The 21,180-nt window shown below is 31.7% G+C and overlaps 1 protein-coding gene across 1 annotated transcript; it reads left to right on the plus strand.

Moving 5' to 3' along the window:
* The first annotated feature begins 361 nt into the window (after positions 1–361).
* On the plus strand, positions 362–14,628 carry LOC143067963 (target of EGR1 protein 1-like). Its single transcript, XM_076241635.1, has 8 exons — positions 362–473; positions 7,323–7,447; positions 7,976–8,016; positions 9,795–10,122; positions 10,765–11,024; positions 11,770–11,953; positions 13,834–14,347; positions 14,436–14,628. Exons 2-8 carry the CDS (start codon positions 7,331–7,333, stop codon positions 14,453–14,455), a joined length of 1,464 nt encoding a protein of 487 aa, XP_076097750.1. The 5' UTR covers positions 362–473; positions 7,323–7,330; the 3' UTR covers positions 14,456–14,628.
* Positions 14,629–21,180: the final 6,552 nt, after the last annotated feature.

A 21,180-nucleotide genomic window follows, 5' to 3' on the forward strand; every position in this document is an offset into this window, starting at 1 on the left:
TTCAGATCTTAAGAAAAATATGTTCTTAGTTTTTTTTATACCTCAAATATAAACACTTTAAAGTATTAAAGTATACCATTTATCACTCCAATTAGTAAAACAATGATATGTCTTTTAAATCTATAAAAAAAAATATGTTTGCAATTCTAACCTAATTTTTTAACCTTTCGAATTAATGTCACAAGGTCACTTGACAGGGGATGTACAGACTGTATCTATTACGATTCATTTGTGCATGTTTTTAACAGTACAAAGCGATTTTTACTACATGGCCGAACATGTGACATATGGCCTTTCAAACCAATCAAGGCCGAACTTGTTCAATGGCCGAAATGTCGTTTCCAAATAACCCGGAACTATCCACCCGTTAATGTTTTATTTTTAGAATTAGCTTTGACTCGGAAGGCTTCTGTGATTTTCATAGACAAAACATGTGGAGGGAAATATAGAAAAAGTGAAAATAATTTATCTTTGTAAGCATTTAGTTTAGATTTCCAAACAAAAGCATATTTGGTTGAAGTACAATAACACAAATATCAAGAATCCCCCCAAAAAAATAAAACTGTCAAAGTGATTAATTGCATGTTGCTATAATTTATAACAGGCTGAGGAGGTAGTCCAAATAATAATAATGTTTTGAAAGGCTGTTATATTTTTTTTCATTGATGCCCTACGTCGCAGGAAAGCGTCAAAGCATAAAATTAAAATAGCCTTCCAAGACGTCATAATTATTTGTGTTATGTATTACTGAGTATAACATAATTTAATGAGAGTAGAAGGCATCTGTTTAGATTAGCGTGGTGCCATAAGTTTTTTAATCACATTGAGGTTACAGTTCATTTGATAACAATTCATAGTAACTTTAATACAGGGGTCAAAATTAACTTATGAAGGCCAGTAGCCACCTGGGCTACTAGACTTGAAAATCAGTTAGCCCAGACAAAAAGTCAGTAGCCCACATAATTTTACTATCACCGTTGAAGCCCACGAAGCGGGGCTGAACTTTCAAGGGGGGTTTGGGGGCATTCCCCCCCCCCCCCCCCCCCCCAAGAAAATTTTAGACTCGAAACATACCTGGAGGTGATTTAGATGCCTGGGAAAAAGTTATTTTTTTCTTATCTTTGTTGTTGACTTCAATCAAATTTCATTAAAAAAAATAATCATTTGCAAAATACATTTGTATATGGGAATCTTCATGCCCTGTGTACAAGATTTTTTTACATATCTTTTAAAGACAACTAAAGAATTCTCTGTTCTGGGATACATGTAGATGATAGATAAAGTATTTAATTTTATTTCTATAATAATCTAATTTATTTAATATCTTGGTCGATTCATTTTGCGTATTAAACTAAGTAACGTAACGGTACCCAAATTGCAACGAGTACCCAAATTGCACCTTTTTAGCGAAAATAGCAGCGGAAATCTTGCAAGATTTCCTAGAGACTAAACAATTTGTATTTTTATAATTTGATACTATGCACATCTTTCAACATAGGTAAAATATTTAGATATGCACAAATTGTTCATAGTATTTATCAACAGATGAAGTGTTTACCGAAAAAGCAAAATCTACTGAAACGTCACCATGCGACGTCATCAAAACGTCATCTTTTTAAAATGAGCAAATACAATATGTTACAAGTATCCTTTTCTTAAAAAACGAAGAGTAAGCATGGACTAATATCCAATTGTTCAAAATATTTGAAAAAATTAAACAAAAGCTCTGTTATTATACTTTTGACGATGCGAATTTAAGCATGGATGCAATTTGGGTACTCCTCATTTCAGAATCATTGATGGTTTGGAGGTCAGTTTAGACCAATTTTTCTATGATTCCATATGGATTCAAAATTAAATTGGTGAAACCATATAATGAATAATGATACATCTACAAAATTAACATATAATGAAAACTTTTGTCTGAAGTATAAATAAACGTAGGATAAAAAACTGTCAAAATAGGTGCAATTTGGGTACCCTGACGTACCACAACTGAGTAAAAAGATCGCCAAGGTCAATTTCTGGTCAATTAGACATAACAATTTGGACTAGCTGAGGAGGATCCTCATAAATGACATAATCATGATACTCAAATCGTACACAAACAGTTATGCTAGAAAACCATTCCTCTGACAACATACCAGTTACATCAGGTGTTCCTCAGGGAACTGTATTAGGCTTAAATTAAAATATTGTTTGTTTGCAGTTTACCGATCGACCTTTGAAAATCCTCCCGACTGTGAAAATTTTATTGCTTTAAATTTGAAGAAATTTTTTTTAATACTTCTATTGACGCGATCTGGAACTTTGGGTCCTTTCCGGAAATGATTTAAAGTCTGGGTCAATTACGCATTTCAAGATCGGGTTTTCTTAGCTTCCCGTCAAGCGTTCATGTGACCATTTAATGATAAAGCACATGGAAATTGTTTACAGGTATCCATGAAGTCACGGAGGAGTACTTTACGCTGTCGTCTCGTGTCAATTTTAAGACAAATAACAAACAAAAAAGTTTATTAGTAAACTGTTTATACAGATTCAGGCACATGTAATGATGTGTGATGATATCATTGACGATGATGCAGCGGATATAATTCATAACTGACACGATAAGGTTCATCATAACCTTTTGGCTAAAATGGCCGTATTTACACCCCAAATTTTACTCTGAGTACAGACTTACCTATACACCTGCAACAGTTTTAAGGGATGGCAGGAACTAGATACATAAATTTTAAATGCATTTTATGTTTCAGAAAATTATAAACTTTTCTAGATTTTGCTATCCATTTTTTTTCGTTCCTGCATAAGGTGCAAAAATTAACCAAGTAGTGAAAACGATTGAGAAGCTCCCCTCATATAATCAATGTTGTGAGTAGTATTGATTTAAATGGACAATAGATGGACAATAGACACCTGTAAACAATAGGTGATTTAACAGGTTTAAACTGTGTAACTGAGTGGACCGTATCAAATGAAACTCGGGTGTTTGTTTATTTTGCTATCTTCTGCAGACTGGAAAAAAATGAACATCAAAATCCAGGTAAGTTTTTAATTTTCTGAAACGTAGACTACATATAACTTTTATATATCTAGTTCCTGCCATGCCTTAAAACTTTCCTGGATGTACCAGTTTGTCTGTACTCATAGTAATTGTGGAGGTGTAAACACGGCCATATTTTTCAATTCCTTATGATGAACCTTAACCATTCTGTCTCAAACAAATCGGGTACAGAATCTGTGGAGCCTGACTTTATAGAACCAATTTCAGTGGTTAAATAATTCGACAGCAGCTTGAAGTATGGCATATTTTCTACAAATTGTTGTGAAGACGACAAAGATGAAACCACTCCTCCGTGACTTAAATCTTCATGGATATCTCAGTGTAAACACGCCTGTACGGAGGAAGGGCTCATTTGAAATGTTAATGGATATAGATCATGCCAAATCAATAAGAAGCAACCATAACTACACAAAGATGTAGAGAAAATGAATGGTTAGCTTGAAAAATAAATATACTCTCTCTATATTAAATCTATCTTCGATTGCAATGAATATGCTCCTTTAGGATAAGGCGGGCTGCCCCACTCATTGCAATTATTCTCTTTCTTACAATATTAAATATACCCAAACTGTGTGGCCTGTGTGAATTCAATTAAAACATGTCCTTAGGAGCTATGCTGCCAATTTTTTTTATGCATTAAAAACATTTCAGTACAGACCATTTACTTTTAATGGGGTGCTATGGATTTCACCCCAAACTTTAGATTTCTTTGGTTTTCATTAAAGCCTGGCAAAAATATAACCTTATCACATATAATTAAATACTGTTAGAAATATGAAAACAGTCGAATGTCTTAATACTTTTTTTTCGAGTTGCCTTTTTTCAATTGAAGATTCAATTGTTATTTTTTTTTTATTAAAAATACACTCTTTAATACATTGTCTTATAAATCTTTAATATCTACATTTTTCTGATGAAAATACTCTACTCATGAAAACATTCTAGTCAACATGGTCAAGAAGCATACATGTCTGAATATATTTCTTTAAAACAGTTCTAGTCATAATGACATTCCTTGTTTATAAGTGTTCCAGTATTTAATAATTATACCATATTTTATGTCATAAATTGGATAATGACACTATGTTAAAGTTTCAGTTTTGGTTAAAAAGTTTTTTTATCTGAAAATGCCAGTTCATTTGATGTTGGTTTTCAGCATGTCCAGTGTTTGTTGTTTTAAAATGTTTTTTTTTCTTCACAAGAAACTTGGTTTAGTGTAACTGCTTGTTTAAACTGTATTTTGGCTGATAAAATAAAATATTTTTCCTACCTACCGACCCTTCAGTCTGAAGGTACAGTCGGAAAACTGCAAACAAACATAATTTTAAGGTTGGCCTTAGGTCCAATACTATTTTTAATATATATCAATGACTAACCTGACTACTTTCATCATAGTCAAATCAGGCTCTTTGCTGACGATAGCATCATTTACCGACAGATAATAATCACCATCAGATTGCCTTAAACTCCAGGAAGACCTAGAAGGGGCAATCAAATGGGAACAAGACTGGCTAATGCAGTTCCACCCTGATAAATGCAACATACTTAGAGTGACCACAAAGAAAACACCTATCCATTTTTATTACAACATGCACGGTCACATTCTTGAGTCAGTTGAAAATGCAAAATATTTAGGTATAACTATTTCATCAAATTTAAAATGGAACAAACACATTCAGAACATGACATCTAAAGCAAATAAGACCCTTGGATTCATCAGAAGAAACTTAAAAATAAATTCAGTAACCATCAAAGACCGAGCATACCAAGCACTTATTAGACCAAAACTTGAATACTGCTGCACTGTCTGGGACCCTTACACAACAGAGAACATTAACTTCATAGAAAAAGTTCAAAGACGTGCAGCGAGATATGTATGCTCAAACTACAAATATACTGAAAGTGTAACAAACATGATTAACACACTTCACTGGCCAACATTACAAGAAAGGAGACTCAAAAGCAGATTAAATATGTTCCATAGAATAACAAACAACAAAATTGCCATACCACATACTGACATATTAATTAAAAGCCAATCAAACACCAGGTCTAGCCACGAACAAACATACCGACAAATTCGATGCAGCAAAGACAGTTACAAATTTTCATTTTTCTGCCAAACTATAAAAGACTGGAACAAATTACCTGAACCAATAGCCTGCAGCACCACTACTGAGTGCTTCAAGGAGAAACTCACTAGAGAGATGCTCCTTGACACTTACAAACACCTACATGTTTAATATGTATCTTGTTTTTATCTTATACCAAAAATTAAAAATAAAAATTGAAAAATATTACTTACATATATACATTTGTATTATATAAAAATTGAAAAATTATTACGAAATCAAAAATATATATTTTTAATCATTAACAATATTGTTAAACCAGTCATGCGCCGGAAAGTAATCATCAACCAGTTGATGTTTTTCTGTATATAAAGAAGAAGAAGAAATTTTTGTCCATGAAGTAGCCAGTACTTGGAGTCATGGTAAATGGCGGATTTCAGTCAGTCAGTCAAGAACTTGATTTCAATTTGCCACCTGGGCTACCACAACTGAGTAAAAAGATCGCCAAGGTCAATTTCTGGTCAATTAGACATAACAATTTGGACTAGCTGAGGAGGATCCTCATAAATGACATAATCATGATACATGTAGTTGCTAGTCCAAATGATTATGACGTCTTGAAAGGCTATTATTTATTTTTCTTTGACCCCTTACGTCACAGGAAAGCGTCAAAGCAAAAATTTAAAATAACCAACCAAGACGTCATAATTATTTGGACTAGCTGAGAAGGATCTTCATGAATGACATAATCATGATAGTTGCTAGTCCAAATAATTATGACGTCTGGCAAGGCTATTTTAATTTTTTTCTGGGACACCTTCCTACAACTAGATAGTTGATAGTCCAAATGATTATGAAGTCTTGAAAGGCTATTATAATTTTTTTCTTTGACGCCTTACACAGGAAAGCGTCACAGCAAAAATTTTAAGTACCCTTCCAAGACGTCATAATTATTTGCACTAGCATGACTAGATAATTGCTGAATTTGACATACATGCCATGATGGGTACTATCATCATTCATGGGTATCCTATACTGCACACCAAAACGGGTATCAATTTTCAGTGATAAAAATACAATATTTGGATTTACAGATTATTTTCTGTCATGACACAGACATTGAGGTAAAACTAAAAAAACAACATTTTGCAATTGCCTAAAGGCTAAACTAAAAAACAACATTTTTCCTATAGGCTAAACTAAAGACTCCATGACTGAAATATTATCAGGATCAGGATAAAAAAAAAAGCAGACTTCAAAAAGAAGGATTCAGTTCTCGAAAGACATTTGAACTATGGTCTTAAATGGGAAAATGCTGCCATTTATATGAATATTTGCTCGATGACAGCTTTCATTATGAAAACAATTTTTGTTATCACTGTAAATTGATATCCTATAAACTCATTTCACACACACAGGTACTGGTTTCATTTAAGGATTAATAAATGACAAGTAATTGATGTGTATGTACAATGTACATCCTTTTTTTATTCAATTGTTCAGTAAAGGCTCCTCATTTCTTCTTGGAAATAACAATAGAAGTGCCTTGACCTTTGCGGCTTTGGACAAAAGAAGTGCCTTTGTTCTTCTGGTCTGTCTTTACAAATGCTTTACGACAGTATAGTCTCTAATGTACGTCTGTCCTCTGGTATGTGAAGTTGCCTCCTTTGTATTTAAAGGTGTCTAGTTCTATCCCTCTGAAAAATGTTTTCCAGAAAAGTTGCTTACCAAACATTTTGTCTTTACTTGTAAATTGCACATACACAATGTATTGGTATTGGGTATTTGATCCAATAATTTTGATTTTGGTGATTAAATAAACTAGAAATAGATATATGATAAATAAAGATTAAAAAATATCTTTTTAATCAGTAATCTTTTTTTAAATCGAACAAAATCATAAATTGTTTCAAAAAGTTAAATTGAAAGTACACTTTTATAATTACACCTCAGTGTTCAGCCTTCCACTTATGCCTACATCTACATCATACGACAATCCATCAGCATGTTGATGACTATCAGCACATTTTAAACAAGAAACTTATCAGAAGATAACAATTTTATGATTGCAGTAATCAAAAATAATTATGTGCAAAAATTAAGAAATAAGCACATTAAAATATTTACAACACAATTGAATTGGGATTATTATCAAAATGTATGTATTATTTATCTGTTGATTTTAGGTTAGAACATGTCAGCATCTTTTGAAACAGTGTCAGTGGTTGATGTACACAAAGATAATATACAGACAATATGGCCATCTTTGATGTTAGCTTTGAAATCTGCAACTTATGTAGCAATAGACACAGTGAGTTTAATCTGATGAAAACAGAATGTGTAGTAATTCATGATACAAAAAATAAAAGGAGCAGCTATTTACAAAATGTCTTTATCTTTGCTTGCATACTTTGACAAAACAAAAAAATCAAATACTCAGTCATAGAAAATTGGAAGTTTTCCTGAATCCACAAAAATTGGTACCCACGAAAATAAATGAAACCACAGTATTAAGTGGAAATAAATATAATTAGGTACTTGTAAATTCTTGTCCATCTGTCTCAACCTCTTCCTTCATACTTTATACAAATGCAAAATAATTCTGTTATCAAATTTAATGAAACTTTGAAAAATTGATTTCATGCTTTTGAAACAGTTTCATTGGTTGATGTACACAAAGATAATTTACAGACAATATGGCCATCTTGGATATGAGGCTAGCTTTGAAATCTGCAACATATACATGTTTTTCAATGATGCCATGAATTATAATATCTAGGTAATTGTTAGATTAAGGCAATGTAAGATGGGTTATTAAATTTGATATTTTGTTTTATAGGAACTTAGTGGTATTGGGAACAGAAAGACATTAAATGCAAAGTAAGTTCAGTGCAATGATGTATTAATTATTTCAAATGCATTTGGTTCTCAGTTATGACACAGGTATGCCTGTATTTTAACAATAGCATGGACTGTATTCTTAAATTCACATACAACAAATGGGAATTTTGTAGGATCACAAAAGCAACCTCTAAATGTGAACATTTACCAACTTCAAGTTTACATTATATGTATATTTATGCTATGTATTGTATGGAGTAAATAACTGGAATTTGTCAATTATTCCCCATTAAGAAGTTGGTGGTATGACTGTCAATTGGACAACTCTCCACTAGACACCAAATAACACATGTCATTCTCACATGGGTAGAAAAATGGGCAGAATCAATTTGCGCCAATTGCAGTTTTGAAAAGGTATTAATTGCGCCACTCTCTTTTATTTTGATGGTATTAATTGCGCCAATAAATGAAATGAAATTGCGCCACATTTACCTTTTAATATTTTTTACCTAAATCATACCTGTACATGTTTTACCTAAATCATGACAAGACAAGACAAATACTTTCTTAAAGTCTCGCTACTTGTTATATATAAAATATACAGCTTTTCAAAACACAAGTTAACTTGGCAACAAGAGCCACTCTATAAAGAGTTTTGAGAGACTATAAAACAATTTTTTCTTAAAATTATAATGCAAATACAAGTCAACTATCACGAGTATAAAATAAATTTTCGCTTTATTAAAATTTCATAGCAGATTTTGGCAGTATAAAATACCATATTTTTATTTGTAAAAAGAAATATAATTTTTTCATTATCAGTGTCCAGAAATTAGAGCGTCAAAAGTAAAATCACAAAAATACTGAACTTAGAGGAAGATCAATTGGGAGAGTCCATAATCAAATTTTGAGAATTGCGTGTAAAAGAAAAGCAACCAATGTGTTGTCAGAGCGACCTTCAAAAATAATAAATTCAGAGATCTTCAAAATTGAAGAAGAAAATTTAGAAAAGAAAGATTTGAAATATGTATGTCAGTCTATGTATAGAGAGAGAAGAAAACTGCGTCTGGCTTAATCTAAAAATCGAGCAGAATTTCACAGAAAATTGGATGATATTGGTCTTGTTACAAACAAAGATGACGACTTTGTATTGTGTAACGATCCAGAAAGCGGTATAATTTTATTAGGATGCAAGGCTAATTTGAAATTTCAGTGTACAATGTCAGAGAAATATTTTGCTGTTGGTACCTAGTCAATCATTTAGTTGTTATATATAAATAAAAATATATAAAATTGGCGCAATTAGATGATTATTTTACTGGCGCAAATGATGCCTATAGTTTTGAAAATTGGGTGGCGCAAAAGAGGTATTGGCGCAATTAAGTTGTGGCGCAAATGAGTTACTTTTTGGCGCAAAAAGATATCGCCCAGAAAATAAAAGATTGTTGATTTAACTTTTAAAACTATTAAGAAATTGTTAAACATTCCTGCATTCAGCATTCACTGTTTTTATTGAGTGTCACAAAAAAAAATTAGGTTATCTTCCTCTTTGAAATGACTGTTAAACTTGTCATTTAGTTGTAACACTCTCAAGGAACAACATTTTGAAACTGACTCTTGTGTTTGTTTGCTGCTTTCAGTGACCTTGACTTTATCACATCAGTCAGTTTTTTTCTTGGAGGAAGTAGTTGGAGTACTCAGAAAGAACCACAAACTAATTAACATTTGAGTTTGATACACCTATTCTGATTTTAACTTATTTCATAGCTTTAAGAGTATGAAACAATGTGAAATTTGACCTATATTTTATTTTGCAGACTTTTAGAGGACAGATATAAGTCAATGTCTGAAAGTGCAAAGTCAAGGTCAATTGTCTCCCTTGGGTTGTCATGTTTCAAACTGACAGAAGTGACAGCATGTGACAGTACACCTGTAACCAATGGTGAAGGAGAGGATTGTGATGATGAAAATAAATCTACTAAGTCAAACAAATGGGTATTTTCAGTACAGACTTTTAACATTACAGCATTGTGTTCAGATGAGTATATAGTTGAGCCACCATCACTTGAATTCTTGGTTGATCATGGATTTGATTTTAATAAACAGTATGCCAAAGGAATTTCATATTACAGAGGCCCAGACAGGGTTGGTATAAAATTTATTATTTTACTAAGATTATTGTACTTCTTAATTTAACAGTAGAAGCCTCTGTGGATACATTAATTTTTTTAGGTTCATGAACCAGTTTTCGTGGCTTGATGAAATACTTATTTTTGATTTTGTGGTTTTGCCAAAGCATACAAGCCAATAGAAATTGTTTAAATGTTGAACATTAAATCCGTAAAGCCGAAAAAATTGGTATACCACGAAAAATAATGTATCCACATAAGGATTATGTTAAACTTATTTGAGATTATGTGCAATTCCACTAAGTATAAAGATGCAAAAATTATAGAAGTTAGAAGATGTTACAGGTAAAATAAATATCATAAGTTGAAAAATTAGATAGACAATAGCTGACCAAAATAACAACATCAGTCCATAAAACACTATGCAGAAAACCCAAAGATAGAAATCTGGTCTGTTTGTCACAAAACTTTAGTCATATTTGTAGTGTTCCATAAAATTAAATATCTTACATCATAGTCTACAATGTTTATTTAAGACTTTTATTTCAAAGGATGGTAAGTTTTAATTTTTTACTGTAAATTTTGTAATCAATAGGCAACGTTTTATTTGTTAATTGATTTAATGTCCTTAAACCTGTAGTTTTACATATATTTTCAGCCAGATTTTGCTGGACCATCATTTTTACGTCAGTTATTCATCAGTTTGTTAGTGTCTGAAGTTCCAGTTGTATTCCATAATGCCTTAATGGACTTGATGTTCCTGTATCAGAACTTGTATACAAATTTACCCACCTCTTCAGCAATGTTTCTAGCAGATCTGACTGAAATGTTCCCTAATGGAATGATAGATACTAAATATGTCACAGATTTTCAACACAGAATGCCTGCATCTTATCTAGAATATGTATTCAGGAAACGGTAAGGTTCATTTCATTAATAATATTTTACTTCATCTTTCTTTTACTGTCAGTTTGATCTTAATTCAATAAATTTTGAAAGTAACAAAAGACACATGAACAAATGTCATGGCATGTATCATCCATTTGTACATGGATATTTGGTTGGCTATTATTACATGCCCTTCTTTGATGGGATGTACATGTGTTAAAGTCTGTCCTTATGTCCTTCTGTATGATATGGCAACATGTCATACAATAACTTAAAATTATTTTAACGTATTCTTATAAATTTTAATGAAACATTTGAATTGACAGAAGAAATCTCCTTTTTGATTTTGAAATTTTGTTTGTTTGTTGTTCCAGAGTTATGGAACCTAGAATTACAGGACAGTTATAATGGGAAAAGTCTAATTTTATCCAACAGTCCTGTCCCATATAAAAATAGAAAATAAGGAAATGTTACGAGAATATGTTCCTGTGTTGAGTTTGAATGTTACTTTTCTTCTAAATCAGAAAACATGATCAATGGAAACTTCATGGTTGAATTATAGTATTGAAAAAAGTATAACATGCTTTAAAGTAAGACAAGTAATTTAAGGTATAAATTTCGAAAGAAAAAGTTGTAATGAAAAAATGCAATACCATATTTTGCAATTTTGTAGTTTCAGGTAAGTGACCACTCATATGAATTGGTCTGTGAATTTAGAAGTACAGATATCAATATATAAGAAATAAAATAAAAGCATGCAAATTTGTCTTTTCAGACAGAGAGATAATTATTTTGGAATAGAGAGTCATAGATCATACTGTACAATAGACAATCCCAACTACGCCAAGATGTCCGACCAAGTAATTGTATGTAACGTTAAATTACCACAGTCCTATACAACAGATATACCCGAGGAACAAGTTGACAAGCTTAAGGATTCTGTCTGTGAAGTTTTCGGGGTAACTTATTATTTTCTTTATCAACCAGTTGATCGATATAAAGAAAAGGAGATTTGGTATGATTGCCAATGAAACAACTATCCACCAGATTTTATATGACAAATATAAAAGCAATTATGTTTCACCATATGGCTTTCAACAAGAAGAACAACCCATAACATATAGTCAGCTATTAAAGCCCCAGAAAGAAAAATGTAAAACAATTCAAATGAGAAATTAAATGGCCTTATTTATGCAAGACAATTAATGAAAAAACAGTTATGCTAGACATGAACCAATCACAACCAGTGAATAACAGGCTCCTGACTTGGGACAGGCAAATAAAGAATGTATTCGAGTTAAAATGGTTTTCTTTAAAATGCCTCTTTGTGCCAGGTTGAGTTATTGCCTTGATTTGGTATTTAACAGTTTGTCACTTGTTGCTGGAACAAAATCAGTCTATAATCATGTTAAGGGTTTCTAATTTCATGTTATTGTAGGTGAATACTCCACTTACTTTTCTTAAAAACAAGAATGAAATCTACATACATCATGTACATATCTCAGTATTGATCTATAATGTTAGCTTACTTTTAATAGATCAGTAGTTATGGATCAGACAAAAATTATGTGCTTTTCCAGAACATACAAGATCATGAAGAAAAGTATAGAATTTGAATACAGTCAAACCTGGGTAAACCGGACCCTGAATACATGTAAACCGGATTCCTGTCCATTCCCGCTGGAAACTAAAGTTCCATGTCTTCATCTTTAAATTCTTTGTTAAAATACCCTTTGTAAACTGGACCCTGTGTATTCCGAATTCCGGTCTTATGATTCAGTCCCAATACTCTTAATTACATCGTTTATTACCTATCAAAACGCGTTTGTCTTATTCTAATTAAGTCAAAATGATAACAGTTTTGATCGATACACAATCAAAACATATATGTTTATACAAGATGGCTTTCCATGATAATCAATTAGCAGGGTGTTAAACCATGAACTTGAATATGGTACAATAGTGAGCTGTATTATTGCTACACTGTAAAAGTGTAAATTTAATTAAAAGACACGCTGAATATTTCAAGGATAAAACATATCTGACTTGAATAATTCTTTTAAATCGCAGAGAAAGAAGTTTACATTGTGTTTTCGAAATTCCCGGTTCCCTGTGGTGAAACCCCTCAACCAATGACCCTGATAACAAAGATCACCCAGGTGACAACAATCAATTGGTATCCGACAATGTTTCGATCGTGATGAAATTTCGTTTGATAAAATTCTGACTTTTTCCAATGTCAGAAATGAAGTAAAACAAACATCTTGTGTCACAATTCAAACAACACGAGTATTCTGATACAAATGAAATCAGTGAACACAAAGTGAAAATGAAACTGACAAGTCGTAGACTGATGCTATGGGGGTCTATTTGACCTGGGAATAGTATATCTAATGGGAAATGGATCTGATAGGCTTTAAGTATAAAATTGATAAAGTCTCAGACTTTTTGAGACTTTGTGAGACTTATGGATTTTGGTAGCCTCTGACTTAAAAACTATCTGAACTGCTCAATAAATCAACAACACCGCCAATTCATATGTTCCTGATTTAACATACAGGATAATTATGTAAAAAAGGTTAAAATAATATTTTACATTCGAGGAACAACCAGTTTCTTAAATTTCTATAGACAATGAATAAAAAGCTTCAAAACAACAATCGTGCAAAGCTTTTGCCTGTTTATGTTTTGTATTTATCAGTTTATAATTAAAGCTCTATAAAAGTTGTGAACTTTGACAGAACTAATTAAATAGATTGAGTAAATTAAAAGTATATATCTTAAATAACAATTTGTTATTCATTATGTTTTAATGTTGAATTAATAATATTCCTTTCAGGGTCACGGTTGGTGTGGGAAAGGAAGTAAATGTAAAAGATCACATGACATTGACCTTATTCTAGATTTAGACCAGTTCGTTCAAACAAAAAAGAGACGTAAACGGAAGCGAAGACGTCATAACAAGGAAAACAGTGAGTTATTAGAAGAAAGTAATGATACCGTTGATGATTCAATACAAGAGGTGGTAACTCCAATGGAAAATGATGAAGACAGTGAATCTCATGCTAAAGAAATAACACTTCCAGGAGATATATTGAAGAAACCTGTGGAAATTGTACGATCAGGTAGTCATAGGGCAGGATTTGATGCGTTCATGACTGGATTTATTTTATCTACATACATAGCTCAGTATGGATCTTACAATGGTAGCTTACTATTAAAAGATCTAGGAGTTGAGCAGATGAAAAATTCTATATATTTGACAGGTAAAGATCATCCACTTAATATTGTCAAGAGTAGCTTTGCCAAAACATCCAAAGAACATAGAGACAAATTTATGAAACTGAAAATAGGTAGACCATTGGAATCCTAAACTGAAAGTAGGTAGACCATTGGAATCCTAAACTGAAAGTAGGTAGACCATTGTGAAACTGAAAGTAGGTAGACCATTGGATTCATAAGTTTTATTGTGTTTAATTGAATATGTTGTATAAGTGTTTTACAGGGACAAAGAGTCAAATTTTAACCTGTTTTCCATCAATTACCATTTTATGATCATTTTGAGAGCATTTCTACTTTTAACATGTACATCTATTCGAAAACATTTTTCAGAAATAAAAAGATGTTAATGCAATTTGTTTTATTTTCATTTAAAACTTAACATTTCCACCAAATTGTACACTGAAGCTGATTCTCCAAATACATAAACTAGTTGTTAGATTGTTACATATGTCAAAATGCTTATAGATATGAGATGAGACAAAATAAAAAATCTAAGAGTTCTTAAATATACCTAAAGTCTGTTTAAAATTTAATTGCTAACAAATAGATCATGTTGTCTAGACTCAGAAATCAAACATAACACCACCGAACATTAAATCAGCATTAACAGTATGATATTGGTGTAGCCAACATTTGCACAAAGCAAGTTCGTAAGAACATTATAAAACAAAATGTAAAACAGTGGTCTTAATCAGGGGGTGTAGAATATATGTACAATCCTTTGATTGCAAAAAAAATATCTTTTCTGGCATAGAACCCCCCAATTTTAAATGTAGAAATATGGCATGTATAATTAGTTAACCTACATACAATATGTTTTGCTTAAAACAAATTGGATGTTGATTTACTAAATACATATTTTATATTGATTAAGTCTGTGGAGTGCTCTGTATAGTAAAGTAATAGTTGACTATTTGAAATTTGTTTAAATATTCCCTGGTAATTTTTTTTTTAAATTTTGACGTCTCGCCTGTGACCAAAGTATCAAAATGCCAGACATAGGCATCACAGTACAGAAGTAGCAATTGTAAGCAGAAGTCATAAATTATTTGTTTAAAGAGGCTCAAGGGTACAAAAAATTCAGCTAAAATTGAAACATATTTTTATTTTCATTACAAATTTTATTGAAACATTATAAGTCGTTATATAATGATATCGTACAAAAATCAACCCAAAAAATCAATTCGTTTTGACCCCAGATGACTTTTAAAATGTTTATATCATTGAAAAAGCTCCAAATTATCTCCCCTTTGGTGAAAAAATGCCATTTTTTTGCATTAAAATTTAAATAACTTTTTTAACTCATCGGTGACCTATATTTTCAAAAAACATTCTTCAAATAAACCATTGTAAAATTTAAGCCATTTCTGTAATTTAGTTCTTTTTTTATTTTGATATTACTTTTTTTTTATCTCCTATTAGATCAACAGAAAAAAAGTACCTTAACAAAAATGCATACTTCTTTCAAAGGCAGACTGAGCTTAAATGAACGGTGACCCCATATTTTTATTTCATTTTTCCATTTAGTATAGGATAAAGATCATTTATAGAAAAAAATCATATATATATTGTCCTTGACATCATATCATGGTTCAGCAAATGCTTGAAAAGTTATTTTTAGCTCACCGTTTCTAATTAACTTGGAGCTTTTGCCATTAATTGGTGTCCGTTGACGTCATCCATCCAGTGTAAGTAAGCTATTTCAAACTTCTCCCACTGAACCAATTCCAACCTAACTTAAGCTGAATAATCTTTTGGGTATCCAGAATAAATTTTGTGTTTTGTTTTGTGTTTTGTCAAAAAAAAACCTGTCCACCATGGCTAGAAATAAAACATTGGGGTAAAATGCAGATTTTGACTTATATATCTCGAAATCCAAGTTTAAAGCGCTTGAGCAAATCTGACATGTGTTTAAGTGTTCATTAGGTGAAGTTCTATCAGCCATGAAATTTTCAGATCAATATAATAACCCATTGTTGGGTTGCTGCCACTAAATATGTAATTTTAAGGAAATTTTTCACTTTTTATACGATTTTTGTTGAGCCTGCGACTTTTGTTGCAGAAAGCTCGACATAGGGATACTGATCCGGCGACAGCTACGGCGGGGGCGTTAGCTAACTTCTTAAAAGCTTTATATTTTGGAAGGTGGAAGTCCTGGATGCTTCATACTGTGTATATAGATGCCTCATGTTACGAAGTTTTCGTCAGTCACATGTCCAATGTCCTTGACCTCATTTTCATGGTTCAGTGACTACTTGAAAAAAAAATTAAGATTTTTTGTAATGTTAATTCTCTCTTATTATAAGTAATAGGATAATTATATTTGATATGTGCGTACCTTGCAAGGTCCTCATGTCTGTCATACAGTTTTCACTTGACCTCGACCTCATTTCATGGATAAGTGAACAAGGTTAAGTTTTGGTGGTCAAGTCCATATCTCAGATACTATAAGCAATAGGTCTAGTATATTTGGTGTATGGAAGGATGGTAAGGTGTACATGTCCAACTGGCAGGTGTCATCTGACCTTGACCTCATTTTCATGGTTCAGTGGTTATAGTTAAGTTTTTGTGTTTTGGTCTGTTTTTCTTATACTTTATGCAATAGGTCTACTATATATGGTGTATGGAAATATTTTTTTATCTATATTTCAGTCGCTTAGGTTTTATTTGACCTCAACCTCATTTTCACGGTTTATTGCTCATTGCTCAGTCTTAAGTTTTTGTATTTTGGTTTGTTTTTCTTAAACTTTAAGCAATAGGTCAACTATATTTGTTGTATGCAAGAATTATCTGCTGTACATGTCTGCCTGGCATGGTTCATCTGTCCTTGACCTCAGTTTTTTTTGTTGATGTTAAGTTTATGTGATAGTTGTAATAAAGCTTTATATTTAGGACTATCAACATAATATCAATGATTAGTAAAGACGTCGAGACATTTTAGTGTGTGCACTTCAGTCTTTTGTTTGCTACTTATATTAGTTCATGTTGCCGACCTCATCAGGGTCATCTGAAGACATTTGGTTTACACACAATAAATTTAATGTAAAGAAATAAAAATCTATGAAATATAAACACAAGGTTTGAAACCACAAAAGGAAGTTTTGGATTGATTTTGGGGGTTATAGTTCCAACAGTTTAAATATTAAAGGTCAAAAAGGGGCACAAATGAGCATTTTTTCTAGTTTCCAGACAATAACTTGTGGAACAGTGTATGGATCTTTCTGAAATTGTACCACAATTTTCCATACCATAAAGGGATTAGTTTTGGGGGGTTATGACTCAAACCATTTAGGAATTAGGGAGAAAAAAAGGGTTTCCTGGTTAATGGACAATTACTTAAGTATTGGTCTTTGTGTCACTATGAAATAGATATTGGACCATTAAAAATATAAGTAATATATAAGGGATAGCATTTGATTGATTCATGATATTTTACAGTATATAGATGAGAACAATATTTTTTTATTACTGCTCTTTATTAATTTTGAGAAAGCTTTGATTCTTTATGTTGGGACTTTTTGCTATAAGTACTGTGAAAGTACTTTAATTCGTGGGTATCAATTTTCGTGGTTTGAGCAATATTTACATGTTCGTGGGTTTTTAAAATTCGTGGATTTTAGTTTTCTAAAAAGACAAATTGAAAAATTAAAGCCTTTAGAAACGAAGGTTACAAAAAGTCTGGATTAAAGGAAATTGCAAAGTAAACATTGACCGTGTAAATAGTAGTGACAACACTAATTAACCCATAATTTAAAGTGATCAACAGATTAAGAACCATCAAAGGTGTTAATTATGCCATAAACATGTCACCTAAAGAAATCAGTATCATAAACATATGCTATAAACGTATCTTGAGTTGTCATATGATTCTGATCAAAATCAAGCCCAGTATGAAATTATCATTTCCCATATGTACAAGAACTATGAGGATATAAAATGAACACTTTATCATTCTAGCATATCAATACCGGAAATCTGACTTTCATCGAAAAAAATGTTTTTATGAGAATTAAAAGATCAAAGGTTGTACAGTTTAGGTTATTAAAGATTAAATGGGTATATTCCTGTATGCAGTTGTAGTTCTGTAACTGCTATTAAAGTATTCTCATATTCGAGGTTATTCAATATATTATCTAGATCATATCAGTAGACAAACTTTCATGGGGATTTTTCCATGTAGTGATTTGGACAATGGTTGTTTTCTTTCGTTGGACACTTAAATTCGTGGATAAAGTCATCCACGAAAATTGGTACCCCACGAATAAAAATACTTTCACAGTATTACAATTTTTCATGCTTTTAGTATTACAATTTTTTTCACATGCTGAATTTGACTGGCCAAAATTCAAAATATATCAGACTGTTCTTGTTTCTTGTTTACATTCTTCTATATATAAATGAAACAAAATTTCCCCAAAAAGTAGAGGGATGGTTGAAATAAATATTTTAAACATGAATACATGTACAATGAAATAAAATTGCCAAGGTTATAAAGTAATTTAAAAACCTGATATTTTCATTTCATATATCTTAGCTTCTGAATTATTACTACGATCCTGAGTCCCTATGAACAAAGCACCTTCATTGTCAATTTCTAAAGACAGTGGATTAGTTAATTCCAATTCTCTATCTATTCTAACATAATGAATGCAGTGATTCATATTATTTAGAACATGTAAAGTTTTACTCTGATGATCTGTAACAATAATATTATTGGTCAGGGTTGTTTTCAGATCAAATGGTATAAATGGCTCATAAACACCATTGATTACAGGATTACCAAAATAAATATTACTGACCCCACCCTGCTTATCAAGTTTGACTACCCTACCATAAAATTCCTCAGATAACACATCAATTACAAAAACATTATTATCATTGTCTGTGGTGATTCTGAATGGCAGTGTGAAGATTGGTCTTCCTTTGTTGTCTAAATAGTATGTCATTTCATGTTCTCCTTCCATATTCATCACTATAACTTTTCTAGGACCATTTGGGGGAAACATTGGTCCAACTTCTCTTGCTCCAACAACAATTTTATTGGTTTGAAATATGAAATGCAGAATTAGAAATCAATGGTGCAACTGTGTACTTTGATGGTACTAATTTACCTGTTTCAGTTTGGAAAATATACAGATTTGATTTTTGTAGCGACAGAATCAAATCTGAATCATTTAGTTGCATACGGGCCACCTCACTCAACATCACACTTTCATTTAAATGTGTTGACCCATCTTTAAGAAGGCTGATATTTTGCATTTCTGTTGATGTGAAATTACTTATCCACAATGATCCATTCGGACAACAAACTATGCATTGAATTAGTGGAAACTTTGTTATGTATTTATTAATAAGTTTGATTTCAGACTCCAGTGGTAATAACTGACATGATACATCAACCAAATTTCCAAAAAATGTTGCAATGGTTTTCTTTTCTATACATACAGGAAGAAATTTTGAAAGACTTATGTATTTTGTTACATCTACTGATCTTAGTTCTGTCTTTTATTCTTTTCCTACAGTTTTAAAGACCTTTAGCATGTCTTTTGAGTCAATCGCATCCTGGAAAATTTGGTTTCTTGATTCTGTAGCTCTGTAATCTGCATTTGTCTGATGTTCGTCAGATTGAATTGATATGGCAATCTTGTTTAATCTTGCATCCAGTTTGCTTATAAGTTTCTCTGACTGTTCATGAACTAATTCAGTCAAGACTTTTTCTTGGTGCAAAATTCCTCGTTTTTCCTCTGAATATCTGGCCTGTACTTCTGTTTTTATGGTCTGAAGTGTCATCCTTTGTGTATTCAATTTAGTAAGATCCTCATCTTTGCTAGCATGCAAGTCTCTCAGAACTTCCATAGCAACTTTAAATCCTTCACTTAATTCAATCATGTAATGTGTATTATGAGCTTTGGTAATGCACAAAGGGCAGACAACTTCTTCACAGTCAGTACAAAATAAGCAGCATATTTTTCCAGCATGTCTGTCACATTTAATGTTATTGAAATCATGAATTTGTCCAGAAGGTTTTTGCTCTAATGCAATATTTTTTAAGTCCACAATTTTATGTTCTTCCAAGGATTTGAATTTCTCATGGATTTTTTTGCATTTGTCACATTAGGAAATTACACAGAAGACACTTCCACTCTATCTTACTTTCTTCTTCACACATTTGACATGCTAAGATAGTCTGTCCTTTCTGGAAAGATTTTGATAAAGCCATTTCTGTTTACTATAATTTTACATGAATTTAATTTTCCAACATATAATATTGCTTGAATGTTATCTATTGTCAAACTTCCTTGTTATTAATATGTACCTTGGTAAATCTTATCTTTAAATTACTTTAGATATGATTAAAACACAACACATCAGGTATACATGGTATATTCAATATTTATTTACTTGTAATAAAACTAGTCAATAAATTAAATTGAATACCAAACCTTAAGTTAAAACTTGGACATAAAGAGCATTTCTTGTTTAACAACTAATCTGTCATTTTTTAGCTCACCTGGCCAAAAGGCCAAGTGAGCTTTTATCATCAATTGGTTTTTGTTGTTTTTCGTCGGTCTTTAACTTTTACAAACAAAACTACTGGGCCAAATTTAATCAAACTTGGCCACAATCATTATTGAATTGGGGTATTTAGTTTTTAAAATGTGTCCGACGACCCCACCTACCAACCAACATGCTAAGGCTATGAATAGAATATAGGGGTAAAATGCAGTTTTTGACTTATATCTCTGAAACTAGTGTATTTAGAGCATATATAACTAGGTAAAAATGTTCATCAGGCTGATGTCTTTTTATTATTTATTATTTGTCTGTTTGTCTTTTTCTTTGTTAGCTATGGCGTTGTCAGTTTACTTTCGATCTATGAGTTTGACTGTGCCTCTGGTATCTT

This window comes from Mytilus galloprovincialis, chromosome 1, assembly GCF_965363235.1.
Source record: "Mytilus galloprovincialis chromosome 1, xbMytGall1.hap1.1, whole genome shotgun sequence".
NCBI classification, from domain to species: domain Eukaryota; kingdom Metazoa; phylum Mollusca; class Bivalvia; order Mytilida; family Mytilidae; genus Mytilus; species Mytilus galloprovincialis.